A 14,859-nucleotide genomic window follows, 5' to 3' on the forward strand; every position below is an offset into this window, starting at 1 on the left:
GGTCCAGGCTAACGCCTGGAACAATAACATCTCTCACGCGAGTCGCGTGAGACTCGCGTGAGTCTCTCCACTGTTTTTCTCCACTGTAAAAAGTTACAGAGATCCGTTTTTTTTTATCAAGGAGATAGAATGGGAGCGGACGGAAGGGAGGTTTTTTGACAGTGATCCATCTGTCCCTTCCATTTAAGAGGCACCGTGGGTGATTCCAAAGTTGCGCTAGCCTGCCCCTTCTGGGGGAAAAAAAGGAAAAAAATAGCCTCACGGAGAGTTAAAATAAATAAGTAAACATTGCTTTGCTGTAATATATTCCATGGCCTGCATGCAACATACATTTTTACATTGTATCACATTTTATATATTAACTTTTTTTTATCAAAGGCATGGAGGAGATCTCTGATGGTTTAGATCAAAGAATGGGACCCGCACACCGCTCATCAGGACAGACTGATAGTCTGTCCTGATGAAGGTCTAACGACCGAAACGTCGAATAAATAAAGAGCTAATTTTTTTTTGCAAGATCCAGACGGTGTGCGGGTCCCATTCTTTGATCTAAACCATCAGAGATCTCCTCCATAATTTGTACATTTTTGACTTTTACGCACCTGTCGCTAACCCTTGGGGTGTGCATCGGCCTCCTTCACAAAAGTTTTTATCAAAGGCAAAAAAATAAAAGAGCTTAGAGGTTTTGTATTTTTAGATATAGTCTACAACTTTAATCAGAGATTGGTAAAGTCAGTCTATAGCTGCCAGGCCGTGCCAAGCCATGCCAACGCCACCAGAGACAATGCGGTGAAGATGCTCATCTTATTATGGCTCACCCCACTCGTAACCTCTGTAAAACAAGAAGAAAAAGAAAGCATGCTATATCAAAACCAAAATTGTTATAATGCACTGGTTCTCAATTTGGGGTCTGTAGACCCCCAGGGGTCCTTGAGGGGGTTCCAGGGGGCCCCAGATAAATGATTGATATTTAGGAACTAAATGGACACTTAGGCTCCGTTTGGTGACATTTTAAAGTATAGGGTGTCTCGGAGATAAAAAAGAAAATAGAAAAAACATGTCAAATGGGTTTGAGTGGCCTAATGCAGCGTTTCTCACAGTGGGTGTTGTGGTACCCTATGCGGTGCGGTGATGCAAGTCCAACGGTGCCACAGAATACTTTTATAATATTTGGAATTTATTAATATCACTTCAGTTTAAACACTTAAACCCTCTAGACTTAGTAACATGGACCTGAGTTGAACTGTACTTGGTGTATTCTTTTCTCGACCTACACCAAATCTCTTTGCCGAAATTGGTCAGCTTGTAAATCTGCAATTTTTGGCGAATGTTCCCCCAAGTTTTTTTTCAATCTGCCGTGGATGAAAAGGTTATTTACGGTGCCCTATGAGCTAAAAAAGTTTGAGAACCACTGGCCTAATGTATGTCAAACTGGAGGTCCTTACTGTAGGTTGAGAAGCATTGTTCTATAGCCTCTTTAGCCCATTTAGACCAGAGGCCGATTCTAAAAACGCCTTCTGAAAAACTGTTATCTGAAAAACGTATGTTGCTATATATACATAATAGTAATATCTAAAATGATACAGATGCTGTCCCAGATTGAAGGGGTTAGATCAGGTATTTGCTTACCATTGACAGGGGTGTCGATGTTGAAGGCTGTGACTTCATCTTTTGCTGTGGTCAGAACAGCTTTAATCTGAGTATCAGTAGGGACAGACGAGGAACTGAATGATAGTTCCAGATCATTGTTGACTGATCCATTACTGCAAACAATATCACAACATTGTTTTTTAATACAAGTATATTTGACATATTACCTGCCAAGGACGTATATATACGTCCTTTCAAATCCAACACTTGCCTGCCAAGGACGTACAATATATATACGTATATAATTGAACAGCAAGTAACGTATTGGCATATTACCTGAATGCTATCACTGTCAAGGATTTGAACGTATTGAATTCTGCACTGTAGTAAGGCTCAAGCTGTTGAAATCAAAATGAAGACATTTTCAGTAAATCACTTATTTACATTCTTAATATTAAAAAATGAATCTTTAAAAAAAAACATTTAACGTTAGTTTCACTACCATGTGTTACTTACATGCTCCTTTATCATATTGCTTCGAGACTTAAAAGCAGAAGATGATGGATCCAAGAGGTCAACTGTGAATGTTTCTCCATAAGATTTGAACTTCAGCCTCTTAACAGTGACCGCTTCTGTGGTGGCAGCGGTGGTGGTGGTGGTGACAGATGCAGTGGTGGTGGCAGCAGCTGCGGTGGTGGCAGCAGTGGTGGCAGCAGCAGCAGTGGTGGCAGCGGCAACAGTGGTGGCAGCAGTGGTGGCAGCAGCAGCAGTGGTGGCAGCGGCAACAGTGGTGGCAGCAGTGGTGGCAGCAGCAGCAGTGGTGGCAACAGCAGCAGTGGTGGCAGCGGCAATAGTGGTGGCAGCAGTGGTGGCAGCAGCAGCAGTGGTGGCAGCGGCAACAGTGGTGGCAGCAGTTATGGCAGCAGCAGCAGTGGTGGCAGCAGCAGCAGCAGTGGTGGCAGCGGCAACAGTGGTGGCAGCGGCAGCAGTTGTAAAGACAGCTGCAGTGGTTATAATTACAAAACATACATTAACCTCTTCAGCCCTACTTAAACTTTGGAAAATAGCCGATCTACAAGCTCACAACGTGTTGCAATGTGACGCATTGTGAGCTTGTAGATCGGCTATTTTCAAAAGATTTGAATACATTTGATACATATTACCTTGTGAAACGGGACATTCTGCATAAAGAGTACTTTTACTTTTGGTACTTTAAGTACATTTTGATAAACATATGTATATATTTTGTACTTTTACTCAAGTAAATTTTGAATTCCATACTTTCACTTGTAACAGAGTATTTCTACATTGCAGTATTTATCATTTTACTTAAAGGGATAGTTCACCCAAAACAAAAGAATATCCATGAATTCAAGTCTCCATGGGGTGACTAATCGATAGAAGAAACATTTTTTTTTGGGTGAACTATCCTTTTAAGTAAAACATGTGAGTACTTTTTCCACCCCTGTTTGTAACTGAGGCTTATTGGACCTTTTTGGGTTTAATGTGTGCGTGTGTCATTGACCGTCTAGCTGCTGTGATTGCATAATACACAGGCTCTTTTATTTCCAATACAAGTAACTGTAAAATCCAACACATGGTGAAATAGAACACTGTCTTTGTAGTATATGTGTGTGTGTGTGTGTGTGTGTGTGTGTGTGTGTGTGTGTGTGTGTGCGTGTATGTGTGGGTATGTGTGTGTGTGTATGTGTGTGTCTGTGCGTGTGCGTGGTACATTATGCACTGCATGCTGAACACGCCATTGTGTGAAAAAGAAAAACCTTATACAATTTGCGCGTGCGTGTGACGCACAGCCAGCCCAGCCCATCCCCGATATAAATGACTTCCAGCACGCCTGCTATTGCATGTCAAACTGGAGGCCCTTACTTTAGGTTGAGAAGCACTGTCCTAATTTTAGCCTGTTTAGCCGATTTAGACCAGAGGCCGATTGTAAAAACGCCTCCTGAAAAACAGTTTTCTGAAAAACGTATGTTGCTATATATAAATAATAGTAATATCTAAAATGACACAGATGCTGTCCCGGATTGAAGGGGTTAGATCAGGTATTTGCTTACGTATTTCATTGACAGCGATGGAGGCAGTTTCGATGTTGAAGTCTGTGATGCTTTTTTTTGCTGTGGTCAAAACAGTTGCAATCTGAGTATCAGTAGGGCCAGACGAGGAACTGAATGATAGGTCCAGATCATTGTTGATTGATCCATTGCTGCAAACAATATCACAACAATATGTTTAAATACAAATATATTTGACACATTGCCTGCCATAATCCGACCCTTGCCAGTCAAGGACGTTACAATATATATACGTCCTTTAAAAACAAGGGAACCAGGAGACCTGGTACTGCCAGACCCCTATTGGTTGAAAGATCAGAGCACTACATCACGCTAAACTTGGCCAATCAAAAAGAGGACAGAAGACAGACCTCTTTTATGCCCATGTATGGACGAAAACGTTTGGAGAGGGGGACCGACAAAGCTTCATGTAGGCCCGACCCCCTGGGTCTGGCAAAAACATATTTTCAGTGATTACACCAGAGGGCGCTCTTCCGCAACCTATGAATGATCCCTTGAATGCGAAAGAAGGAATGGACGGATGTGACGTCATCGCAAAAAGATTTACTTCCGTCCACTCGTATGTTATGAGATGTAGAAAAACACATCTACTGTAGCTCATATTACTTCTTTCTTTAGTGAAAACGAGCCATATTCAACTGCCGATAACAACAAAATGGACAATCGCGGTAAAAATGTTTTTTTCTAGTGGATAGACAAGACCCCCCTCCCCCAGCCTGCGTTTACATCCGTGTGCACATAGTGGCTTCCCTGGGTCTCTGTGGATCTTCAAAATAAGGTAAAAAACGCTGGCAGAGGTGGAAGAATTAATGAATTAATACCTGGCAGAAAACGTGTTAACAAAGATGTTTTTTTTTTAATAATCATGATCTGCTGGCCATAATTGAACAGCAAGTAATGTATTGACATATTACCTGAATGCTATCACTGTCAAGGATTTGAACGTATTGAATTCTGCACTGTAGTAAGGCTCAAGCTGTTGAAATCAAAAAGAAGACATTTTCAGTAAATCACTTATTTACATTCTTAATGTTGAAAAATATTATATTTTTTTGTTATTTTCACTACCATGTGTTACTTACACGCTCCTTTATCATATTGCTTCGAGCCTTAAAAGCAGAAGATGATGGATCCAAGAGGTCAACTGTGAATGTTTCTCCTAAAGATCTGAACGTCAGCCTCTTAACAGCGACTGCAACTGTGGTGGGAGCGACCACAACTGTGGTGGGAACGACCGCAAATGTGGTGGGAACGACCGCAACTGTGGTGGGAGCGTCCGCAACTGTGGTGGGAACGACCGCAACTGTGGTGGGAACGACCGCAACTGTGGTGGGAACGACCGCAACTGTGGTGGGAGTGGCCGTAATATTTCCAACTGTGGTGGGAGCGACCGCAACTGTGGTGGAAACGACCGCAACTGTGGTGGGAGTGACCGCAAATGTGGTGGGAGTGACCGCAATTGTGGTGGAAACGACCGCAATTGTGGTGGGAGCGACCGCAACTGTGGTGGGAACGACCGCAGCTGTGCTGGGAGTGGCCGTAATATTTCCAACTGTGGTGGGAGCGACCGCAACTGTGGTGGGAACGACCGCAACTGTGGTGGGAGCGGCCGTAATATTTGCAACTGTGGTGGGAGTGACTGCAACTGTGGTGGGAGCGGTCGTAATATTTGCAACTGTGGTGGGAGCGGTCGTAACATTTGCAACTGTGGTGGGAGTGACCACAACTGTGGTGGGAGTGACTGAAACTGTGGTGGGAGCGGCCGTAATATTTGCAACTGTGGTGGGAGCGACCTCAACTGTGGTGGGAACGACTGCAACTGTGGTGGGAGCGGCGGTAATATTTGCAACTGTGGTGGGAGCGACTTCAACTGTGGTGGGAACGACTGCAACTGTGGTGTCAACGACTGCAACTGTGGTGGGAGTGACCTCAACTGTGGTGGGAACGACTGCAACTGTGGTGGGAGCGGCCGTAATATTTGCAACTGTGGTGGGAGCGACCTCAACTGTGGTGGGAACGACTGCAACTGTGGTGGGAGCGACCTCAACTGTGGTGAGAACGGCTGCAACTGTGGTGGGAACGACTGCAACTGTGGTGGGAGCGACCTCAACTGTGGTGGGAACGACTGCAACTGTGGTGGGAGTGGCCGTAATATTTGCAACTGTGGTGGGAGCAACCTCAACTGTGGTGGGAGTGACCGCAACTGTGGTGGGAACGACCGCAACTGTGGTGGGAACGACCGCAACTGTGGTGGGAACGACCGCAACTGTGGTGGGAGCGTCCGCAACTGTGGTGGGAACGACCGCAACTGTGGTGGGAACGACCGCAACTGTGGTGGGAGCGTCCGCAACTGTGGTGGGAACGGCCGCAACTGTGGTGGGAACGGCCGCAACTGTGGTGGGAACGACCGCAACTGTGGTGTCAACGACTGCAACTGTGGTGGGAGTGACCTCAACTGTGGTGGGAACGACTGCAACTGTGGTGGGAGCGGCCGTAATATTTGCAACTGTGGTGGGAGCGACCTCAACTGTGGTGGGAACGACTGCAACTGTGGTGGGAGTGACCTCAACTGTGGTGGGAACAACTGCAACTGTGGTGGGAGCGACCTCAACTGTGGTGAGAACGGCTGCAACTGTGGTGGGAACGACTGCAACTGTGGTGGGAGTGGCCGTAATATTTGCAACTGTGGTGGGAGCGACCTCAACTGTGGTGGGAGTGACCGCAACTGTGGTGGGAACGACCACAACTGTGGTGGGAACGACTGAAACTGTGGTGGGAACGACAGCAACTGTGGTGGGAGTGTCCGCAACTGTGGTGGGAGAGTCCGCAACTGTGGTGGGAACGGCCGCAACTGTGGTGGGAACGACCGCAACTGTGGTGTCAACGACTGCAACTGTGGTGGGAGTGACCTCAACTGTGGTAGGAACGACTGTAACTGTGGTGGGAGCGGCCGTAATATTTGCAACTGTGGTGGGAGCGACCTCAACTGTGGTGGGAACGACTGCAACTGTGGTGGGAGTGACCTCAACTGTGGTGGGAACAACTGCAACTGTGGTGGGAGCGACCTCAACTGTGGTGAAAACGGCTGCAACTGTGGTGGGAACGACTGCAACTGTGGTGGGAGCGACCTCAACTGTGGTGGGAACGACTGCAACTGTGGTGGGAGTGGCCGTAATATTTGCAACTGTGGTGGGAGCGACCTCAACTGTGGTGGGAGTGACCGCAACTGTGGTGGGAACGACCACAACTGTGGTGGGAACGACTGCAACTGTGGTGGGAACGACAGAAACTGTGGTGGGAGCGTCCGCAACTGTGGTGGGAGAGTCCGCAACTGTGGTGGGAACGGCCGCAACTGTGGTGGGAACGACCGCAACTGTGGTGTTGGTGTTGACAGATGCAGTGGTGGTGGCAGCAGCTGCGGTGGTGGCAGCAGTGGTGGCAGCAGCAGCAGTGGTGGCAGCATCAACAGTGGTGGCAGCAGTTATGGCAGCAGCAGCAGTGGTGGCAGCAGCAGCAGCAGTGGTGGCAGCGGCAACAGTGGTGGCAGCGGCAGCAGTTGTAAAGGCAACTGCAGTGGTTATAATTACAAAACATACATTAACCTCTTCAGCCCTACTTAAACTTTGGAAAATAGCCGATCTACAAGCTCACAACGTGTTGCAATGTGACGCATTGTGAGCTTGTAGATCGGCTATTTTCAAAAGATTTGAATACATTTGATACATATTACCTTGTGAAACGGGACATTCTGCATAAAGAGTACTTTTACTTTTGGTACTTTAAGTACATTTTGATACCAATACTTTTGTACTTTTACTCAGGTATTTGCTTACGTATTTCATCGACAGCGATGGAGGCAGTTTCGATGTTGAAGGCTGTGATGTTTTTTTTTGCTGTGGTCAAAACAGTTGCAATCTGAGTATCAGTAGGGCCAGATGAGGAACTGAATGATAGGTCCAGATCATTGTTGATTGATCCATTGCTGCAAACAATATCACAACAATATGTTTACATACAAATATATTTGAGGGGACACGGTGGCGCAGTCGGTAGCGCTGTCGCCTCACAGCTAGAAGGTCCTGGGTTCGATTACCGCCGGGGACGCTGTGGGCGCTGGGGGTGTGTCTTCTCCTCCGCGTCATCAGCGCCCATACCCTAGGTGGGGTTGGTGAAAGGGCCTACTCTGTGTGGAGTTTGCATGTTCTCCCCGTGTCTCCTAGGGTAGTTAATACTCTCACAAAAACATGTAGTAATCCTGGTCGCTATACCGCCTCCCCCATGACAGCCGGGGCGCCTGATGGAGGGGAAGGGAACTGGTTGGAATAACGTGTTCCTTCCACGCGCTACGTCCTACTAGGGAAACTCCCCCCTGTCAGGTGACAAGAAGGTCAGTTGGCTCTCATGCATTGAAGGAAGCATGAGCTCGGCCCTGGCCTCCCTAGGCTGTGGGGGGCTGGTGTAGTGCTGGTGTAGGGCTGGTGTAGCGCCCAAGATCACTTAAGAAATTGGCACCGGGTGAAAAAAATGGGTTACAAAAATCGCGGGATAAAAACTTTGAGTAAAAAAATATATATATATATATGACACATTGCCTGCAAAAATCCGACCCTTGCCTGTCAAGGACGTACAATATATATACGTCCTTTTAAAAAAAACATATTTTCAGTGATTACACCAGAGGGCGCTCTTCCGAAACCTATGAATGATCCCTTGACTGCGAAAGAAGGAATGGACGGATGTGACGTCATCCCAAAAAGATTTACTTCCGTCCACTCGTATGTTATGAGATGTAGAAAAACACATCTACTGTAGCTCGTATTACTTCTTTCTTTAGTGAAAACGAGCCATATTCAACTGCCAACAAAATGGACAATCGCGGTAAAAAAGTTTTTTTCTAGTGGATAGACGCGACCCCCTCCCCCAGCCTTCCCCCAGCCTGTGTTTACATCCGTGTGCACATCGTGGCTTCCCTGGGTCTCTGTGGATCTTCAAAATAAGGTAAAAAACGCTGGCAGAGGTGGAAGAATGAATGAATTAATACCTGGCAGAAAATGTGGTAACAAAGATGTTTTTTTTTAAATAATCATGATCTGCTGGCCATAATTGAACAGCAAGTATTGTATTGACATATTACCTGAATGCTATCACTGTCAAGGATTTGAACGTATTGAATTCTGCACTGTAGTAAGGCTCAAGCTGTTAAAATCAAAAAGAAGACATTTTCAGTAAATCACTTATTTACATTCTTAATGTTGAAAAATATTATATTTTTTTGTTATTTTCACTACCATGTGTTACTTACACGCTCCTTTATCATATTGCTTCGAGCCTTAAAAGCAGAAGATGATGGATCAAAGAGGTCAACTGTGAATGTTTCCCCTATAGATCTGAACGTCAGCCTCTTAACAACGACTGCAACTGTGGTGGGAACGACTGAAACTGTGGTGGAAACGACTGCAACTGTGGTGGGAGCGATCTCAACTGTGGTGGGAACGACTGCAACTGTGGTGGGAGCGGCCGTAATATTTGCAACTGTGGTGGGAGCGACTTCAACTGTGGTGGGAACGACTGCAACTGTGGTGGGAACGACCGCAACTGTGGTGGGAACGACCGCAACTGCGGTGGGAGCGACCGCAACTGTGGTGGGAACGACCGCAACTGTGGTGGAAACGACCGCAACTGTGGTGGGAGCGTCCACAACTGTGGTGGGAACGACGGAAACTGTGGTGGGAACGACGGAAACTGTGGTGGGAGTGACTGCAACAGTGGTGGGAGCGGCCGTAATATTTGCAACTGTGGTGGGAGCGACCTCGACTGTGGTGGGAACGACTGCAACTGTGGTGGGAACGACTGAAACTGTGGTGGGAGCGGCCGTAATATTTGCAACTGTGGTGGGAGCAACTTCAACTGTGGTGGGAATGACTGCAACTGTGGTGGAAACGACTGCAACTGTGGTGGGAGCGACCTCAACTGTGATGGGAACGACTGCAACTGTGGTGGGAACGACGGAAACTGTGGTGGGAGTGACTGCAACTGTGGTAGGAGCGGCCGTTATATTTGCAACTGTGGTGGGAGCGACCTCAACTGTGGTGGGAACGACTGCAACTGTGGTGGGAACGACTGCAACTGTGGTGGGAACGACTGCAACTGTGGTGGGAGCGGCCGTAATATTTGCAACTGTGGTGGGAGCAACTTCAACTGTGGTGGGAACGACTGCAACTGTGGTGGAAACGACTACAACTGTGGTGGGAGCGACCTCAACTGTGGTGGGAACGACTGCAACTGTGGTGGGAGCGGACGTAATATTTGCAACTGTGGTGGGAGCGACCTCGACTGTGGTGGGAACGACTGCAACTGTGGTGGGAGCGGCCGTAATATTTGCAACTGTGGTGGGAGCAACTTCAACTGTGGTGGGAACGACTGCAACTGTGGTGGAAACGACTGCAACTGTGGTGGGAGCGACCTCAACTGTGATGGGAACGACTGAAACTGTGGTGGGAACGACGGCAACTGTGGTGGGAGTGACTGAAACTGTGGTAGGAGCGGCCGTTATATTTGCAACTGTGGTGGGAGCGACCTCAACTGTGGTGGGAACGACTGAAACTGTGGTGGGAGCAGCCGTAATAGTTCCAACTATGGTAGGAGTGACCGCAACTGTGGTGGGAACGATTGCAACTGTGGTGGGAGCGGCCGTAATATTTGCAACTGTGGTGGGAGCAACCTTGACTGTGGTGGGAACGACTGCAACTGTGGTGGGAACGGACGTAATATTTGCAACTGTGGTGGGAGTGACCGCAACTGTGGTGGGAGCGACCGCAACTGTGGTGGGAGTGACCGCAACTGTGGTGGGAGCGGCCGTAATGTTTGCAACTGTGGTGGGAACGACTGCAACTGTGGTGGGAACGACTGCAACTGTGGTGGGAGCGGACGTAATATTTGCAACTGTGGTGGGAGCGACACTCCCACCAGCAGTTGTGCAGGGCTGTGCAGTGGTTGGGTTGGGGTCTCCTGTGAAAACAAGATTGTAACTTAACTGAAGGTAAGGAACTTTTTTCTCCACCCAGGCCGATAGGCTGGGAGACAGAGATTATGTTTTCATCCCAAAAATGTTGCAGAAATGTGATTTTCATGTTTTGTTTTATTTTGTTTAATATGATGATCTTTAGGCACCATCTGTAATGAACTTCCCATGGCAATTATATTCACTATGCATTTACTTAAGGGACAGGCTTAGCCTCATGTGTCATTGCATACTTACGAGTGATGATAACAGAGCTTGCATCAACAGTGAGGTTGAAGGTATTGTTGGAATTTGACACTGCTTCTTGTAGCTTTAATGCAACTTCACAAGCTGTTGGGGCTGTCTGATTGAAGATGACATTCACATCTGCTTCAGTAATGCTCGTTCTTGTTACAGCAGGGCTGCATGACAACACACAGGGCAGTGACAAGGGACCCAAAATGTTCATGTTAATAATGATTGATGTTAATGACAGCTCATATTCATGTTCACACAGAAGTATTCATTATTCATAAAGAAACATGCTTTATCTTGAGAACAGGCAATCAAGCAATATCTGCAACAGGTTGTAAAATCATGTGTCTGCTGGAGATGCAGCTAAAAAAAAGACAAGAAGATGTACTTGTGAGGTTGAGTGACATTTTGTATTTCACCTGAAACTTATAACTTGAACGGTGATGAAGATGGCTCCATATTCTTGCTTGTAGATCTGGTTGTACTGAGAGGAATGAAAAACATAATACACTTTTAAGGCTGTTGAAATATTTACCATCCGAATCAGTGTAAATGCTAAAGCAGTCTAGTACACAATAATTCATCTTCATTGTGTTTACCAGAAGTACATTTCAAACTTACCATGGCAAAAAGAAGAGATGCCAATGCTTGGAATTGTTCTGAAGAATGGTCACTGTAAGCTTGTAGATAGGTATGTTGTATGGTTGCCTGAACACCCACAATTCTATTTGGTGCTACAGTTGTAACCTTTATTTTAACTTGAAGTACAGTTGAGGGGCAGGCCCTGATTTTCAATATAGACGAGATGTTGTTGCTCCAGTTTGTTGCTCCAGTTGTTGAATCTGCAGTTGTTGCTGAAGGTGTTGATACTGCAGCTGTTGATGACACAGAGGTTGACACATTTGGGACGATGGTAATTGTAATTGGAGCCATAGTTGTTGTGTGTGGAATTGAAAGTAAAAAAGAGGGTGTTTTAACAATGTGAAGCCTCTTGAGGTTGTTTTATGTTTCAGATATATTACCAAGATCTTTTTTTCAGGTTTTTGTATAGATATAGCTATCTATACAAAAATGCTGCACCTGGTATACGATGAACTTTCACTTTGCATTTACCTTCTATACATTTATTTGAGGAAGGATGTTAATCTCTATGTACTTACGACATACAAGAACAGTGCTTGTATCACTAGTGAGGTTGAAGGTATTGTTGGGGTTAGACACAGCTGTTTGCAGACTTTGTGAAACGTCAGTGGCTATTGGGTCTGTCTGATTGAAGATGCCATTCACATCTGCTACAGTGTTGCTTGGACTGCAAGACCACACACATGCCAGTGAAAAGTGAAATTAATAGTTCACGTTAGTAATGAGTGATGTTGATGACAGCTAATATTCATGTTCACACAAAAGTGGTCATTATTCATAAAGAAATCTAAACTCCTTGTGAACAAGGAGTTTAGCAATATCTGAAACAGGATATAAAATAATTTGTCTGCTAGAAATACAGTTCCAAAAAGACATAAGAAAATGTATGTTACTTAGTTGTGATGTTGGAGGATAATTTGTATTTCACCTGAAACTTTTAACTTCAACGGTGACGAAGATGGTTCCATATTGTTGCGCGTAGATCCTGTTGTACTAAGAGGAAAGCAAAACATAATACACATTTAAGGCTGTTGAAATGTGTACCATCCCAATTAGTGTGAATGGAAGAGCAGTCTAATACAATAATCTTCATTGTGTTTACCAGAAATACATTTCTAACTTACCATTATGACAACAAGAGATGCCAAAGATTGAAATTGTTCTGAAGAAGGGTCACTGTAAGCTTGATAGGTATGTTGTATAGTCTCCTGAACACCCACAATTCTATTTGGTGCTACAGTTGTTGTTGACACTACAGGTGTTGATTCTGCAGTTGTTGTTGCTTCAGGTGTTGTTGCTCCAGTTGTGTTTGCTCTAGCTGTTGATGATGGTTCAGTAGTTGTTGTTCCAGGTGTGTGTGATGCTGCAGTTTCTGTGTTAGTTACCATAGTGGTAACTAAATAATTGCTCACCGCTTTGAATGGAATAGAGAGTAAAATAAATTATGAATAAGAAAATGTAGGAGGAATAGGAATGATAATGTAATTAAAAAAACAACACTTACCCATAAGAATGAACAGGGTTGTTAGTCTTGGTCGGAATCCCATCCTCTCTCCTTTGGAATCTACAACATAGAAATAACAGGAATGTCATACAAAACATTTAACCACACTAATTGCCTTCCTGGAGAGAAGAAAAAACTGATAACATTACTGGACAATGTTTGGATTTAGTTTCAGTACTACTGATTTCTATGTAAGAACTACTGTAATTTCCATACTGATTAGCATGACTAAGAATAAGCCAGTCATCTTGTGTACCATATTATGTAATTAAAGGCTTCAGTCACTTGTCACGTGTACTCGGCAGTTAATCCTCTCAAACCTGAAATAAACATATACACCTGTAGTCACAAAAAATGTCTTTAAGCACTTAGAAAAATGCCAATGTAATATAAATGCAATATCATTTATTGCACATCTGTTTGTACGTCTTTTGGCCTGTCTCCTCTGTCAGCTTGCTGTAAAATGTAACTCTAAGCAGACAAAATAATTGGTAAGCTACATTTCTCCACATTGGATGGGCATTATACATCATCATCCTAAACATGAAAAATATCACTGTCAATGAATGGAACATTATACTTTATGTTTTAGAGATCACCAAGTGTCGATAGACAGAGTGCAAGCAGGGTAAATAAAATAATTAATTTTCTTTCTCCCCAATTTAGTCGTTATGCCAATTATTTCCTCCCCACACATATTTCTCTGTGTCAGTCACTGCTGTTGTATCCTACTGAGCCCCCACCTCCTCCTCCCACCCAACGCTCCCTGCTGACAGGTACAGCCCCAGCCCGTAGGAATACATGCAGTAACATTTATCACCCTCCCCGCCTAGTTTCCCTCCCCGAACACGGGCCAAATGTGTTCGTATATAGACACTCGACAAAGCCGGATGCACCACTGCGTGTTTGGTGAACAGCTACTGCTCCACACCTCTTCAATGACTTGTTAACATGAATATAAATTACGATTCAGTTAAAAAAAGGGTTATTTTCGGCAAGGGGAATTGCAGACTCTAAATGTAGGGTATGTATGTACATTCTTTTACAAATGTGTTTTATCATTTAATGATAAAACACATACTGTATTGTAGTACGATAAATATAAAATCTTCAACATATAATTTTCACTTCCAATACAGTAAACTGCATAGACACAAAAAGAGTGGGGAAATCTCAGTAGTTTCCAGCAATTTGCATCCCAGAGTGATTTCTCATGTAGGGTGCGTTTGGAAATTGGGCACCGGAGCACACTCGCTTATTAGTTTGTATTGGCCAGTGCGCTCAGTGCTGTATTTCCAAACGCACCCAAATTGTGACACCAGGGTCTCAATGCTGTTTATTCTGTATGTATATTCTGCAGTGATGGAAGAAGTACTCACTTTTTACTAATAAGTAAAAGTATCAATACTGCAATGTAGAAACAAGCTGTTACAAGTGAAAGTCCTATATTCAACATGCACTTGAGTAAAAGTATACTTAAAGTACCAAAAGTAAAAGTACTCATTGTGCAGTATGTTCAAGTTCAAAATGTATAAAACATCTTTAGAAAAATGTGATGCAACGTATTATGAGCTTGTAGATCTGCTATTTTCAAATGGCCAAAATATACAGTATAGGACTGAGGTGGTTAATACATTTTTGTAATAATAATCAAAATCTACAAAGTAACTACAGGGGGGCTCAGCTTAGCCTGGTAAACCCTCCCTCCGGAAATCTCATTTCCATTCTTCTGAAATCAAATGGAAATGAGATTTCCGGAGGGAGGGTTTACCAGG

At 44.7% G+C, this 14,859-nt stretch overlaps 1 protein-coding gene across 1 annotated transcript; it reads right to left on the bottom strand.

The window, feature by feature from the left end:
- Nucleotides 1-737: 737 nt before the first annotated feature.
- On the bottom strand, nt 738-4,889 carry LOC308074843 (uncharacterized protein; the record flags this gene model as incomplete). The annotated part of the gene is made up of 4 exons (XM_080414342.1): nt 4,766-4,889; nt 4,598-4,659; nt 3,666-3,814; nt 738-832 (listed from the first exon to the last, which is right to left on the bottom strand). The coding sequence occupies exons 1-4, from the start codon at nt 4,778-4,780 to the stop codon at nt 738-740; spliced, it is 321 nt and encodes a 106-aa protein (XP_080270468.1). The 5' UTR covers nt 4,781-4,889.
- Between the last annotated feature and the right edge of the window lie 9,970 nt (nt 4,890-14,859).

The sequence above is a fragment of the Gymnoscopelus braueri genome (genome assembly GCF_963280865.1).
Source record: "Gymnoscopelus braueri genome assembly, chromosome: 19".
Lineage (NCBI taxonomy): Eukaryota > Metazoa > Chordata > Actinopteri > Myctophiformes > Myctophidae > Gymnoscopelus > Gymnoscopelus braueri.